At 39.5% G+C, this 15,690-nt stretch overlaps 1 protein-coding gene across 11 annotated transcripts in view; it reads left to right on the top strand.

The window, feature by feature from the left end:
• nrxn2a (neurexin 2a) overlaps positions 1 to 15,690 on the top strand; it is a 128,566-nt gene that overhangs the window by 100,703 nt on the left and 12,173 nt on the right. For all 11 annotated transcript variants that reach the window (XM_005941410.2, XM_042228326.1, XM_014339765.2 and 8 more), the window contains one exon: positions 10,359 to 10,540. In XM_005941410.2, coding sequence (XP_005941472.1) covers positions 10,359 to 10,540 — 182 coding nt within the window. The remainder of the gene's footprint in view (positions 1 to 10,358; positions 10,541 to 15,690) is intronic.

Raw genomic sequence — 15,690 nt, 5'->3', positions numbered from 1 at the left:
AAGGGACGCCCGAAGGTCCGTTGAAGGGGGCTCAGTTGTCTCCGGGTCGCATATTACATTACCCTCAAGGATCGTAGTGAGGAAGGCTCGAGTACACATGCACAATCATACACTTACAAACACACACGACAAATAAAAACAAATTTAAGCAACAGAGGTTGTCTCGGCCAGCGGATGCATATGTGTTCAGATTTTGCTTGTTAATTTCATATCAAAATCAAAATCATACAGCCATTGCCTCCATTGCCATTCCATTCATTTTGATTGAGCGGGTCGTTTTGGGTGGTGGACGCGACAAAGGATGGGGCGTAAAAGCAGAAACAAGAGACCTGCTCTAGATCTGCAGCAAAGCAGAACAGGAGGCTGAAAAAGTGTTTTAAGAGGAAAAAAAATGAGACACAAAAGAAGTGCGAGTGCTGCGTTCTCGAAAAAATAGCCAGTAACCAAACATCATGGCACATATACTGTAGATTGCATTTATGCTGCTTAACTGGTACACACTTTTAGCAATCCATTAAGCAGCCCGGCATTCTGCATTAGTAGGAGATGTAGGCCTATACGGGGGCTGGTAAGAAAAGCAGCATTGTCTTGTAATCCTGCCTATCTGTAACATTACAGTGAGCATTAGCAAGGCTCCTCTTGAGGTGCAGTGAAGTTAATACGTTGGCCATACATTTATGGTAGTCGATAAAAAGAAGAAGGGTCACATTCACAAAGAGTGATGGGGTTTTTTAGTACGTCACAGAGCACATTATAGGTTGGCTTGCTGTACCATTATATTGCATCAGAAACTTCTGTTTGCATGACAAGACAGGACAGTCTTGATATCAAGATTATCGAGAAGTTAGGTCCAAGTTAGGTCTTGGTGCATAATGGATATTTCAGCTTCTAAAAAATTAACCAAAAAAAGAACCAAGAGGAGAAAAAAATATATTAAAAAATATAAAGACTGCAAAGGTGCTCGATGAGAAAGAGTCTAAAACATAAAAATGAATGAATGTAGCTGCAGACTAAAGGTTTCTAGGAAATCCATTTTTTCAAGGTCTTGTAGTGTTTTAAATTCTCAACAAAGTAAAACCCTGTTATAATATGCTTTGCTAAAGGTGCACAATTGTGTCATGCATGTTCCTTTTTTTCCATAGGCCATATAACTGGCAGATTACAGGTGCTTACCAGAGCACTGCAGTGTGCATTTCGGGATCTCAAAATCACATTCGTCATTAAATACAATAATATCTGAGTTGGGATGGTGACACCTGTTCTTACTGTGATCACAGCAAGTAGGATTTTACACTTCAGCTGATGTCCTTTAGCAGCTACTTTGGCAGACATGCAGCAGAGGAGCAACAGCTGTATCGGTTTATAGCCTGGTAGAACAAACTCCTGTTGTTTTGCTTTGGAGGCGCATTATTGATAAATCATTAAAAGCCCGCTCTGTGTTTTGCCAGTTGAATGCTTTTAATCTGAAGCAGCAGTGAGAGGAAATGTTCAGTTTGCATTAGCAGTAGCATGCGTGTGCCACCATTTTAACACAACCCAGCTGAGAGCATAGCATTACACTGTCAAGCACATCATGGACAGTTAAGAATTGGTTCAAAGTTAATGCTTTTTTCATTCGACACATTCTTCTTTGGTGCCAAAACCTGCTATTTGTATTACCCACAATGCAACTTTATGATTCAGTTCGATGTATTAAAGCATAGGCTAGGCCACAGAGGTCTATTAAGCAGACTATATGTCCTCACTACCAGATTTTTATTCATTCCCAAACTTGTAGTCTTCAGTTCTAACCGACATTTATCAGATTTAATGCAGCTCCCTCTGGAGCCACTCAAGCCTTTATGCAACTCCCCAAGACCAGCAAACACACTTTGATGTGTAAAAGTGATGAGGTCTCCCTTTAATATAGCTCTGATGTGGCCTGAAGAGAGAAAAGTGAACTGTAACTATTAGGCTCATCTCAGTGAGATAAAATAATGCTGCTTTACTTGCGTCATCATTCCCTGAGTTCTTTGACAATTTGAATCCATGGTGGGAATAGGGCACTCCACCAGTAGCAATCAGAGCTACTTTATACTGCATAAATTAAACTAGAAGCACGCTGAATGGCTTCTTCGTCTTCTCCCGCTTCTTCTTTTTGCTGCTCCCTTTGCTTCCTCCATCTCACCCCATCTCTTCTTTCCAAACCTTCTCCTTCACTACATCCCTGAGCCGTCTCTTTGGTCTTCTTCTTTCCCTCCTCCCTGGCAGTTCCATCTTCAACATCCTTTGTCTACATTTTCTTCTCTCGCCCTGCTGCCAAACCCCCCTCCTCCTCCTATGTCTTCAGCAAACACTAACACAGTTTCCACCGGCACCCTGCTGGCAACATCAGCAGCGGCGCTTGTTGTTAGCCCAGTCCTCAACTGATCTGGTATGGAAATCTCATTCTTCACGAAGCATATTTGATTTAGCAAAGGTTTTACACTACATGGCCTTCCTGACGCAACTCTCCCCATTTACTGGAGAGAAGCACTAGGCGTAGACTGGCTCGTGCCCCTCCCCCCCATGGCAGAGTTAAGCACACTGAGTAGCTATTGCTAGAAAATAAATACCATAAGCAATGTTAAAAAATGTTTTCGGTTCCAGATGTTTAAAATACACCTGCCTCACGATCAAGCCATCACAGGTAACTTTAATATCGCTTTATTTCAACAATGACAGCTGACGGGGCAAAGTCTGAGAAGGCTGGGGTCATTATCACTGACATGGTCATAAAAGCTATTGTGGCGCATTGATGGGAGATGTCTTGCACTTGAGTCACTGTCAAAACAGCTTCACCAGGACACACATCACCTGAAATCTGAGCAGGGCGAAACCTTAACACTGGTTTAGAAGACGGGGTTTGTTGGAGGTGCTCTGAGCTGCAGACATTCAATTTAAGAAGTGACAGCGTGGATACATCTTGCTGATAGGAGCAGAAACTGCAATTCAAGCATAATACAGCTGAAGCCTGCGTGCGCCAGCTGAATGTGCATTTATTTAAGATTCATAACGTTTTTCAGTCTGGCTTTTGGTTGATCAGATTTAATTGATTTGATTGATTTGATTTCCGAAGTCTGTGTTTACTGTGCTAAGTATATGATGCCACTTTCTAACGTGAACGCCATATTTTTACTTGGGAGCCATATGTCCTCTCTGTCAGGCTTTAGGCTGCACTATTCATTTTCATCGTTTCAGTGAGCCGTATTTAATAGACCGTGGAAGAAGTGTGCCTCAGATGCCATAAGTCAAACGATAAATTCGAACTTGATATTTCTCCATAACCCTCTATTTCAGCAAACCACTCACAGATGAAAGATGTATATGAGTTTATTTTCTTAATTGAACAGCTTTGTTTTCCCAGTAAAGTGCCCTTGTTGCCCTTCACAAACTGTCTGTCTGATGCCTCCACAGCATATTGTACAGTATACTGTACTACACTTGGACACTTTTGCCCTGCTGGAGGCTGGCAGGCCAATTCAGAGCTGTTAATTGACATTATACAGCCTTAGGTGCACTTAGATATGAAAATCCTGATCATAATCACCAGAAATGATTTAAATGGCAATGAGAGGATGAGTAATTTACAGCTTATTCCACTGCTTTGTGTCAGTAATGTTGCTGATATTAGTCGCTTTTTGTATGATTCATTATGACAGCAAATATTCGCTCCCTCTGGCCACAGGAATTCTTTACGACAGCAAGCTCAGGGGGCGTTTTCAAACCTTTTCACATCTTAACTGATACATGTGATAAAAATTATCGCCAGCATCTCAGCGTATTTTGCAAGTCCTATGAGCATGTTGCCTCGTCTCTCGCGTATTCAGCTGGCTGAGAGCTCAAATGAAAAGAACAGGATGTTTGAGTGGGTAGCATGCATCTTGGCACAAACAAGCAATCCATACTGTTACATTTGTTGTGTAAAGGATCCATTAAGACATGACAATCACTCATGGTTTCTCTATAGAAATTCAGGTGCTCCATTTACGTAATTACTATGCATTTTAAAAAAAAAAAAGCGAATTATTCATATGATATCATTATATGCTGAGGGGGCTGTGTTAAACTGAGAGACGTTTTTAAAGGTGCAGTGTGTAGCATGTCTAACTCTAGATGACGTGACTGTTGCACCAGCGATGCTACTTTGGTTTCTTTGGCCAGCTTTCTTTAACACTGGAAGCACCAAATATCATCTAATCCTCTTATAACAAAGCCATCATTTCATATTTCATGACTTTTCCTAAAGTGGGTTTAGCCATCACGTAGTGAATTTTCACTACATGTGTATGAAAAGACCACATGTGTGAGATAAAAAGACAAAAAAAGTTACAACCACTTCCACCTAAAACTGCCAACAGAGTCATTTTGACCCCCATAGAAATCAGTGTAAAAACGCTACGCTACACATTAGCACCATGCTTGGTTTCCTGGCAACACGTACATTTTGATAGAAAGGCTAAATATGACTGATATATAAATATTTAGGAGACTGTAGTTAGATAAAAGATGATTAATTACTGCAGAATTGAACAGATCAGGGCCTAAAAAAAAAAGAGCTGAGCTGAGCAGAGAATCCAGAGGGTGGAGAACTAAATCGAGCAAATAAAGAGTGAAATCCAGAGCAGAGCGGTCAAAATAAGGTTTTAAGCAGAGCAGGACTGCAGACTAAAGAGCAGTGTGGGGTTACGGTAACTATTTTACCTTTACAGCATGTAATGAAATAGCCAAAATCATTTATAAAACTAGTAACATCCCAAAACCAAAAACTTAATATTAAACATGTGTTTTGTCAAGTCTTGCTTAGAATTAGAAAAATTAGATGAAAACCAGTAGCCCATTGCTGCTGTTGTTGGAGGATGGAGTCAAACTGACCTCCCGTAGTGTTTTCAGTGTTATTTTCTGACTGGTGATCGCGTTTATCGACAGATGTTGCTAAAGCATATAGATCATCATATAACCAACATGCATGTGATCTGCGAGACAAACTGCATAATTTAGGCTTGCTGCGGGAACCAGATGCCAATACCAGTCCCGAGTATTGCTTGATGCTGGCCAGGAGGGAATGTGTTATGCACAGTGTGCGGGCGGGAGGGATAGGCGCTAGGGTATAAACAAACCCTAGCCAGCTGCCTTTCATGTTAATCCTGCTTCCTAGTGGTCGCTTGCCAGGGCCGTTGAGTGCCGTCGCCATCGTTGTGTTTACTGTTTCATTCATTGACTTCCTGCCCTTCAACATGACTGACAAGAGGTCAGAATCATAGATGGTATAAAAGAAAAATACGAGCTCTGGGTAGCACTAAATCTTCTTGCTCTCGTGATGGACTGAGGGCAGACTGGATGCTTCATTGACTCACTATCTCATCTTGGGGTACAAAATGGCGTTACGTAAGGGCATGGGCTGGCAGTTAGCGGTTAGCGTGTAACTTTGGTAGATATCAGTCAATCTGTACATTTGACATGAAGTCATGGCTATTAAATCACTGTACTGATCAATTATTTATTTGGATAATGATTAATTTATTTTCTTAATGTTTGAAGCCGTTTGTAGGTCGTTGTCTTACATCTTTTATCTTTAATATCCCTAATTTGATTTGCACAGTGAATATGCTCCATCGCTTTATTATTATTCCCATATATAATATAGTAGACAGCAGGAGCATTGCAGTGCCTGTGTAAAATATAGTTAATTGCCACAGCTGCAAACTAATAATGATGTGATATACAGTGAACACTTTGCAGTTGAGAATCTCCAAGGAGGCCTTGTTATTAAAGCACAGATGCAATGTACAGCCACAAGACAAGAGCAGAGAACTCCCATGAGGTAGTCGGCAGAGAGCGAGCGAGCAGGGAGCTGTTTCAAAGCAACAAATTGTGATGTTTATAGAAATAATTTTGATTTTATGTGTGCTTTCGTTGATGGAGCTCAGCCACAGAAAAGAAGAGATAAGAGGAGACGGAACAGGAAGGCAGAAAGGTGTATTGAAATGCTTTAATGTTATGACTAATTCAGGAGTTACTGCTATCTATAGACAGGTGTTTCTGTGCAGGTGTATTAATATTCTATATTTTTTGATGCACACACAAGGAGTGCTTGCTACCTTTGTTCGCCTTTCTGCTCTGTCTGTTTTCTGTGATCCCAACAGCAAACTAAATGTTTGTGTTTGGAAACCATTTGTAGTGAGACGTTTCCTTGACGGGGGAAATCATTTCTGAGATTAAAGAGTTTTTGTTGTTTTTGTTTATCTCATCAGTGTGTACTGCTCACAAAGAAATCCCTTCTTCCAGCAGACTTAATTGAAATTTCCTAATTTCCGAAATACACTTCCATAGGTCCATAATTAATAAGCAGTCACCCAATATCAAGTGTTGTACTTCAAGACCATTTGGTTAATGAGCTTTAGCTTAGTTATTCGGAAATTTGGTCACGTGTAATTGAGTACAGTAAAGACTGGATTGGATTTTTGTCTGCTGTATTTTTGCCGAGAAGAATCCATTAAAATATACGAAATCACTCCTGATACCAATCTGAACTAGTGATAAAATTAATACACGGTTTCATGCGTAGGCGTTAGCTGAATCAAGAGGGTATCTACCGATACTCTTCTTTGTTCCATCCACTGCGGCTTAGCGAGTAAACACTCGCAGTTAAAAGCCCTGTAGCCTTGGAAGATATCCACTTGACTAATTCAGTCTGCTGGAGTCAGTTAGTAGCTGCGTCTGAACTTTCCCTCAGCACATCTGTCAGTGTTGTTCACCGTCACTTGCATTAATATCCATTTAGGTTTTGCTGCACCCAGTATGGAAAGAATGAATAATTACAGTGAACAATACATGGCAGCTCTGCCGTGTACATTAGCCTACATGTGAACATGTCAGTTATATTTTAGCTGAGTATATAATAACAGGCAGATATAATTTTCTAACTTCTCAACACAGTTACAGTGAAAGACTACAGGTTAAATTGCTGTTTTCACATGAGATGACTTATCTGGTAATTAAGCATGACTTTGTCGTATTTGAATAGAATGAAGATGTCATCTATTGCTTTGCTAAAATATGATTTTCTTTCATAAATCTACATTTTTGTTGTTATTTAGCTATAACGAAAGTCCCCCACATTTTTCTGATGACATTTGGTGACATTTGTACTCACCACACTATTAAATGTGATGCAGCGATCGACCAAAGACCGGTATTTAGACTTCTAAAACTGGGAACAAGAAGTGCATGAGGCTTAAGCCTCTTGAGTATACTTTTAAAGAGGTGTCCTGGCTTATACAGCACAGTGAAATTTGAAAAGAGGCCCGATATGAAATGGGGTCTCCGAACATGTGGACTGACCACACCGTGGCTTGGCTGCTCTTTGTTTGCTTTCACAAGAGTAAACAGAGCTAGGAATCATGAAGGCTTGTATGATATAATCAACTGCAGCATTATGGTCCTCCAACAAATACCAGCAGTGTTTGATTTTGGCTGAGTATGTGGTGAAGTGCTAGTTTGGAACTCCTTATAGGCAAGTAGACTATCTGCACAAGTACTGCACTATATGTTGTAGGGCTGATAGAATTTATTACCATATGCCCTCATAATGCTATGTTGTTTTCATAACAAAGGCGTAGCATCCGATGGGGCAGTTGGGACAATACCCCGAGGCCCAGAGGATGTGAGGTGGGGGCTAGTTGGCATAGTTACCAGATAATTAGTCCTGCTAATATTTTAAATTCACAGTTTTATCTTTTGGACCGAAACTCGTTTATGCAGTATACATTTTCTTTATTAATTGAATTTTAGCTCTGCAAATATTTACTCTCCACTGATTAAAACAGAAACCTTTTCTAAATGCATTTTGATGGCACAGAGGCATGCTGGGAAATCTTTGATTATTTTATGTTTGTTTGCTTTTTTCTGGCCTTTCTCTCTGTCATTTGTGGTTGATGCAGGCGAACCTGTTTACATCTCCTGTGATGCTGTTGTAAATTATGTTTAGCAGGACAATTTTTTTTTAAAGTACGGTTGAAAAGAGGAAGGAGAGAACAGGATGAGTATACCTGCAGGACTCTGGGTTTAAGCAGTGTTGTCAGTGAGCGCAAGGTCCGAAAGATAAAGTTGGGACGGTGAGTAGTTTGCGTTTTTATAGAGCACTGAAACATTGTTCTCATTTATAGGCTGGAAATATACAAATAATACTGTAATATGTGTGCACGATGTATCTAGAAGCTGGACCATAGGAAACGATTGTGAATGAGGAGTCCTATAAATAAGTCTGTGACGATCTGTGGGTAATGGGTTTCTCTCGTTTGTTCCATGCTTACACACATTACAGATGTTTTTATATGATTTTCGCGAGGCTGAATCTGTTTTGGGCTTATGGAAGATGGTGCAAGTTTATAGCATGAGCTTATTTAAATGTGTCTGTTCCTTTGAATGCTTTTATCCGTGGTTCTGATCAAAAGCTGGAACCATGTTATTGATATTAGTATTACTGCTACTATACTATGTAATATTTTTTTATTTTACACAAATATACATTGTGTGTCTGTGTGTGTGAGAGAGAGAGATCCTGCTTTGGTTGCTGGCAGTAGGAACCTAAAAAAAACACCGTATCTGCCCCGGGGCCCATCGCAGAGTTGTTACGGCTGTGATTCGTAACCTATATTTTGTTTAAGACACAATAAGACACGGGCATAGTAAGCAAGATAGTGGTTTGAAAATGAATCTAGAAGCCCATTACACATCACTGTGAAAAATAACAAAGTCCCCTTGCAAAATTCTGCAAAGAAAAGTAATCTAAGAAGAAGAGACGAATCTACAAGGACACACAAACCTTTTCAGTCTTCTCAAAAGTAATTTGGGAAGAGGAGACTAAGAGGCCAGCTGTGAGTAACATTAACTGAAAGGAAGAAGCCAATAAAACCGCTCTTTGATGTGACTAATGTCACTGACTCATATTCGACTGCAAATCCCTGACATTAATTAAGATTACCTCAGTAAGAAATAATTTTGTTTTAAAATAATTGCTGTCAGAGAACCTGCCCTTTTAATTTAAATTCAAAGCCAGCACAGGATGTTTTTCAGCATTTGGATTAGGCGTTTAATGTTAAGAAAGCATCCAACCAGCAGCTTGATCTGTCAATAGGAAACCTGTATGGTGAGTGCCCATTACGCTGAAGAGTGGAGTCTTTGTAGAAGGTTGACATTGAGGCTACAATTTTGTCTCAAGTGTTTCTCTGAGCTTCTATACTTAAATCTTTGAGAGATTCGGGCATTGAAAACCACCAGTCGTGAAACCAGCTCTTAGGTTTCAGTTGCTGAAACGATCCAACACGAGTTTATTTGTACTTTCTTAAGTAATTCTCATTTCTGCTATGGCCACGTATTACAGTGACTGCACTATCACCTGCCTTTGTGTAACTTTGTAACCTGCGGACAGCGCTTGGTTCTCACTTAGATTTTCCACATTTAAACTATGAAAGCTGTGTGGATTATATTAAATGGCTTAAAGTACACAAATGAAAGAATTTAGCAAATTATTGTTGAAATGCCTTTATGCAGTCTGTTAGTTTTTTTTAGAATTTAGGAAAATGTAACAGGTGTCACAAGAGGTGTCATATGTACAGGCTGATCAGCATATGGATTCTGCAATTTAAGCAAGGCAAATGTTGTTTATGTTGTTTATCTCAAGGAGACAAAAATCTTGCTGAGCACAGAGGAAAGACTTCCACAGTAAAGGTTCAAGCAGATATATTTCGTTCTCATGCACCTCTTAGATTCTGCACTAGCTGCTATTTTGTATTAATATCAAGTGTTTGCGATGCATTTTAACTGTGATTATTAAATGGTTGGCTAAATGATAAAAAACAAACTGAACTGTCCAGAATATCATCCTTATCTTTCAAAAACCAAGAAGGTACAGGGACAAAAGATGCCGCTAGTTTCTGGATTTCGATGGTGCAAGAGAAGTTTACATCTGTGAAAGCAAAGCTTTATCAAAATGAGTAGTTCAGGCTATTTAATGGAGATTCATGAGTGGGTTTCTTTAATAAATCTCCCATCTTTGGTTGAAGTTTTTCTCTGCCTATGGCATGATTTTGAAAAATGAAAGGTAGTGTTCGTGCAAGGAAAGAGAGATGTGGAATCTCATCTCTTTATAATAAGGATTGGTACTTCCAGAAAAAAAACCTAAAAACTAACAAATGTTAAATTAGTTAAAAGAACCAAGGCTAAGGGAAGACACCTGATAAAGCAGAACTAATTATGTTAAAAATGCTGCCTGTTTTTAAAAGTGTCTCTGGCTACTGTCTGTCCTCTCATCTTTTCCTTATTGCCTCTGTTCCCAGCTGGCACCACGTATATCTTCGGGAAAGGCGGAGCTCTCATCACATTCACCTGGGCCCCCAATGAGCGCCCGAGCACCCGAGCTGACCGCTTAGCCGTGGGCTTCAGCACTCAGCAGAAGGATGCCATCTTGGTGCGAGTGGAGAGCACCCATGGGCTTGGAGACTATCTTCAGCTGCACATAGTAAGAACGTGAATCTGTGTGGCTTTAAGTCACAAAAAGGGAAGACTGGTATGGTATCACACTGCTACGATAGATTAAAAAAAACACTTAAAGGAGATTAGAATTTAAATATTTCATACATATGACCTGCGGCTCTGAACACTCTGAATACTATGCTCATTCTTTTTCTGGTTTCTAAATATTACAAGTGGAGTTACTTAGACAGAAAATGTAAGAATGATTACCCAGAGAGATTTTAAGATACTTTTCTATTCATTTTATTTCCTTCTCCGAGTGAGTCTGCTCATACCACCTGCATCCTGTATTCATGAGCTTAAAATCATGTTGTGATTATACGAGAGCAGACTTTCTGTGTAGAATAAATTATCCTTAATAACATTTATGGTCATTCATATTGTGCTATTTAATGTCACACTTTGCAAATATGGTTATAAAGGAGCATTGTGATTGGTTTAGGAGGCGAAAAGGACAACATACTTTGTATGTCATGGAAATCTGATCTGTGTGAGGTGTGAAGCCTGTCAGAACTGTTCAAATTAGTCTACTCTGTCTGCAAACAGAAGAGTGCAACAGCAACTATTTGAATGCCCGAACAACATGTACATACATAGTTAGAAACAAATGAAACCATGAAATGAACGTCACTACACTGAAATGTGAACTTTTTATTCAAAAGTTTTTAAAAAATGCTGCTGTGGCTTCTTAAGTGTTAACCTTTATTATTCAGGCCAGGTCTGCATGTTGAGGAGGCAGAGAAAGAGACGTCAGGATAACATCACATGACCTTTCTGCAAAATGATTCACAACATTTGGATATCTGTTGGCACTGCACATATGCACAGAGCTTTTTTGGAGGGTGTAGATTACAGTAACTATGATGTCATCATGTGCTTCAGAGCGGCTGCAGCTACTTCTCAAATGCTCACCAGCTTCCGACAACAAGGCAGCCATGTAACTCAGGGGTTCTTAAAGGGAAACCCTAACAGGAGATTTCAGCTTCCCTCACGAGTTGCCACAGAGCGTGTTATTCTATCGATAAACTGGTAAGCTGTTCCTGGTGCTGATTGCAGTACTTTCAACCTTTACGTATGTGAACAGTACGTGGTTGCTGTCGTACTGGCAGCATTTCCATGAGCAGTTAAATAAATATAGACAGCGCAGAAATAGTTACAGCTACAAAAAGGGGAAGAAAAAGACGGCTAAGGTGCCAAAGTTTTATTTTAGTAAACTTGTAAGTCACATATCATCATTTCTCTCCAGATAAGCTGATGAAGGCCCAAAAAGACAGGAAGCAAACTCACATTTGCTGGTGGAGTTCTAATGCTCTAATCTTAATTAAATGAAATGGATATAACTAAACCTCTCGGTCTATTTTTAAATGACGTTTTAACTAGACTTTGTCCTTATTCTAACTTGGCGCAGAAGCATCACAGCTTGTGTGATTCACCGATTAGTGGCATCTGAGTCCAAATATTGGAATAAAATAGGAATTAATAAATCACACAAGTACAAGAAGGAGAAGAGGCGCACGCACGTCAGCAGACTACGAGATATTTTCTGGTGATGAACACGTGTGTGGATATGTGTTTGCGTGCCTGTGTGTGTGTGGTCGTTGAAGCCAAGTGGCGCCTCAGCATCTGCCTGCAATGGTGCCTTTTTCTGGAGGGAAATCAGGCTTTTTAGTATGGAGCCACAGGACAGGTGTGCCGTGATGAAAACCAGAAGGGAGATCTGTCAGACGTCTGTGAATGGTGTAATAATTAAAATCACATCTGTTGACAAAACTCGTAACTCGAAGTCGCTATCTTATTAGCAGACACTTTTGTGGTAAACACTAAAAGGAAAAAAAGCCTTTATAAGATTACAAATCTGACCTTTGAAAGCAAAAGTTTGGCTCCTCTTATTTTTAATTATTATTTCTCATTTGAATTGGATTCATTCTGATTAGGAAGCTTTGAGGTCAGCTGTCTGGTGTTTGCATGTGTGGATGCACACACACTTAGTGTCATATCCACTAAAGTAATGAATATGTCCTCAGTGGCTAATCTAATCTGTGGCACGTGTCTGATCAGCTCCCTGAAGACAGCTAGTGTCCGTTCCAGGGGACCAGTTCAGCTCAGAAGCTGCCGTTTTGGGCATGCATAACCACACAGTTACATTACTGTTTTGGGCATTGGCAGAAGCAAAGACGAATGGACCCCATGTGCAGAAAGAACCCAGCCTGAAAACAATCTGATTGAATTGTTTATATTCCAAAAAAAAAAAAAAAAAGTCTTCTGATGAAAAAGTTTTTATGACCCTTCTGAAACCAGTTGTGAATTACGTGTGCGCCTCTTTTATTCATATCATTTTTATTCTAAAAGGAATTTGAATTGTAATATCAGTCTCTGTATTAAAGTACCTGCTGTTAAGTGTGGAAAAGTACTTTCTACCTGATTTATTGGACTCATTTGATCTAATGTTGAACTTTTTGGTGCAAATACAACGCACAGAAGCAGGTAAAAGACTAGAATAAAAAACATCATGCACAAAATCTGTTGTTGGATGAACACAATTTAACCACGTGATTTAACCAAGTAAAATAACCAATTTTTGAACATGTCAAACCAACACATTTGGCATTTGGTGGTTTAATGTAATCAAATTACGTTGGATCAACGTAGTATACTTACATTGACTTGAAGTGATTTATTTATGTAGAGCGAAATTTGGCAACTAACCACTCTGACTAGATTGTATCATGTCATCTCAACAAGAACAAATTAAGCTGCTGAATTTCATGCAGATTCTACATGATTTAATTGCGTTCACCATAGAAACATGAAATTATTTAGTTCAAATTACAAGTTTGAATCTTGTACATGTAACAACCACCCAATTTCAATTTTTTGAGTGTGCTTGTCAGCATCTCCTCATTTTCCACACCACATTGACTCTGTCTCTTAATCTTAACTCTGAGTGCAGGGCAAGGGGAAAGAAGGGGGGGCATCACATTTGTCCTTCCAAACCAAATACATCCATCCATCCATTCGCGTCCGCTTATCCTTTTCAGGGTCGCGGGGGGCGCTGGAGCCTATCCCAGCTGTCATAGGGCGAGAGGCGGGGTACACCCTGGACAGGTCGCCAGTCTGTCGCAGGGCTAACACACAGGGACAGACAACCAGTCCCACCGTGCTGCCCTAATCTTAACTCTGAGTGCAGGGCAAGGGGAAAGAAGGGGGGGCATCACATTCGTCCTACCAAACCAAATACATATTTTTGTTTTAACGGATATTCTGCTAATTGTAATTTGCACATATATCACATTATACTGAAAAAACAGATAAAAACTGTAGTGTTGAACATTTAAGCAAAAGTGTTTTTCCTCCACATGTCATTTACTTGACATATTTTGGTCCAAAAATCCTGCCCTGGATGTTTGTTTTTTTTAAATCGCCTCATTTAAATTGCATTTCCAGTTTTAAATGTCTGAATCTGACCTTGCCAGCCGTAGACTGTTGCTAGTAAATGCAAGGATTCCTGCCTGCGTGCAAAGTGAGCTGAAAACATTTTTCCTAGCATCTGCCAAGTCCTTGCGCACAGACAGATTGCTGAGTTTGACACCTTATTACTGCTCAGCGGAGGGAAATCCAAAGCAGTTCAGGTGATGTTGAAATCTTTTTTTAGTTTCCCAACAATTTCACACCTTCTTGTTTTGTAGAGACATAAGTTGTGATTTGTTTTAATGTATTCTGCTTTAGTGTTAATTCTTCTTTTTATCTCATTCTGTCTCCACGCTGGAATTTGCCCTCTGCAGAAGAGGACGACTGAGAGCAAAGCTGGCTTGAATAACAGTTGAAAATAGTAAAGGAAACAAATGATATGAGCTTTTTATGGTTTCGATTTTCTTCAGATTTCACCCCTTTCATTCAAAACTACCACTGTGATGAATAATTACAGTGGGATTTCAGAGCTGCTGAAGATTGCTGTAATAAACTGGTCACATGGTTAGCTCAAAAATATGACTTTGAACACGGTACATACACCAGCTTAAAAGACCAATTATTCTGCACAAAAGCAGCAAACCATCACCGTATTTAGTTGAGAGCACATCAGAGTGGCTAATGCTATTTTCAAATGGTCATGTTTTTAATGAGTGACTAAAAGATGAAACAAAACAGAACATACACTGTGCAAAATGGAGACTATTAGAATTGTTAAAGCAGTGCTTCAAGAGCAAAAGATCAACTTACTGGATGAGATTTGGGTGGACCTCAGTGATTCCTTAATCTCACTCCTCTCCCCAATATTATTAAGGTGATAAGCCATTTGGCTATATAGCCAGAATATATTTTACAGTAATAATTACACATTTTTATGCAGAACTTATTTTAGTTGGGAATCAGTGTCTTTCATAATCTTTGAAATTTTATAGCTCAGTTTCCTTCATTTAAGATGTGTCGTTTCCATCAGAAATTAATGAAAACCTTACCCCTGACCACAGCGACACACCTGATTGAAGCACATTTTATCATTTCTATATTTCTGAGAAAGATTTGAAGTCTCTAAAATCCCAACAGTATTGTCGCAGGCTCCCACCCACCTCTAAAAAGTCTCTAGTAGAGAGTATAGTAAAGCAAGCCAATTCAGAGACAAACATTTGGCTGGTGACAAACCGAGACAGACAGAAATGCTGGTGGTGTTAAAAGAATCATGATCGGTCCACTCTGTGCTCTGTTTAAAAATATATCAGGCAGCGGCGATGTATTATCACAGAAGAACTGTTAGTGCTGTAACTCTTTTAATTCATTTTGTCACGTCATCATTTCATCTGAAGAAGCTGCAAATTCTTGAAATCACATATCCTTATAAAAATCAGTACTTTTTCCCTCATGTGAATTATAGTCAGTAGCAGGTTAGATGAGATACAGGAATGAAAAATCTTTGGGAGAAAAGTAAGAGTCCATCAGAGCGGGTGTCGAAACAGTTTAGTGAGTGTGCAAGAAAATGCACTTCATACAGTTACATGGGCATTAAAAACCACTTTGCAGTTAAGGAAGTGATGTCACAGTCACAGTCAACGAGTTAATGTCAGTCAGATAAAATAACCACAACCATAATAATATATAACTTTAAGCCTTTATATAAACTCAATGCAGTTATCATAATGC

This window comes from Haplochromis burtoni, unplaced genomic scaffold (genome assembly GCF_018398535.1).
Source record: "Haplochromis burtoni strain Fernald_Lab_line unplaced genomic scaffold, NCSU_Asbu1 Contig_318, whole genome shotgun sequence".
NCBI lineage: Eukaryota > Metazoa > Chordata > Actinopteri > Cichliformes > Cichlidae > Haplochromis > Haplochromis burtoni.
Note: the sequence above shows the minus strand (reverse complement) of the source record. Positions and strands in the feature narration are given on the sequence as shown.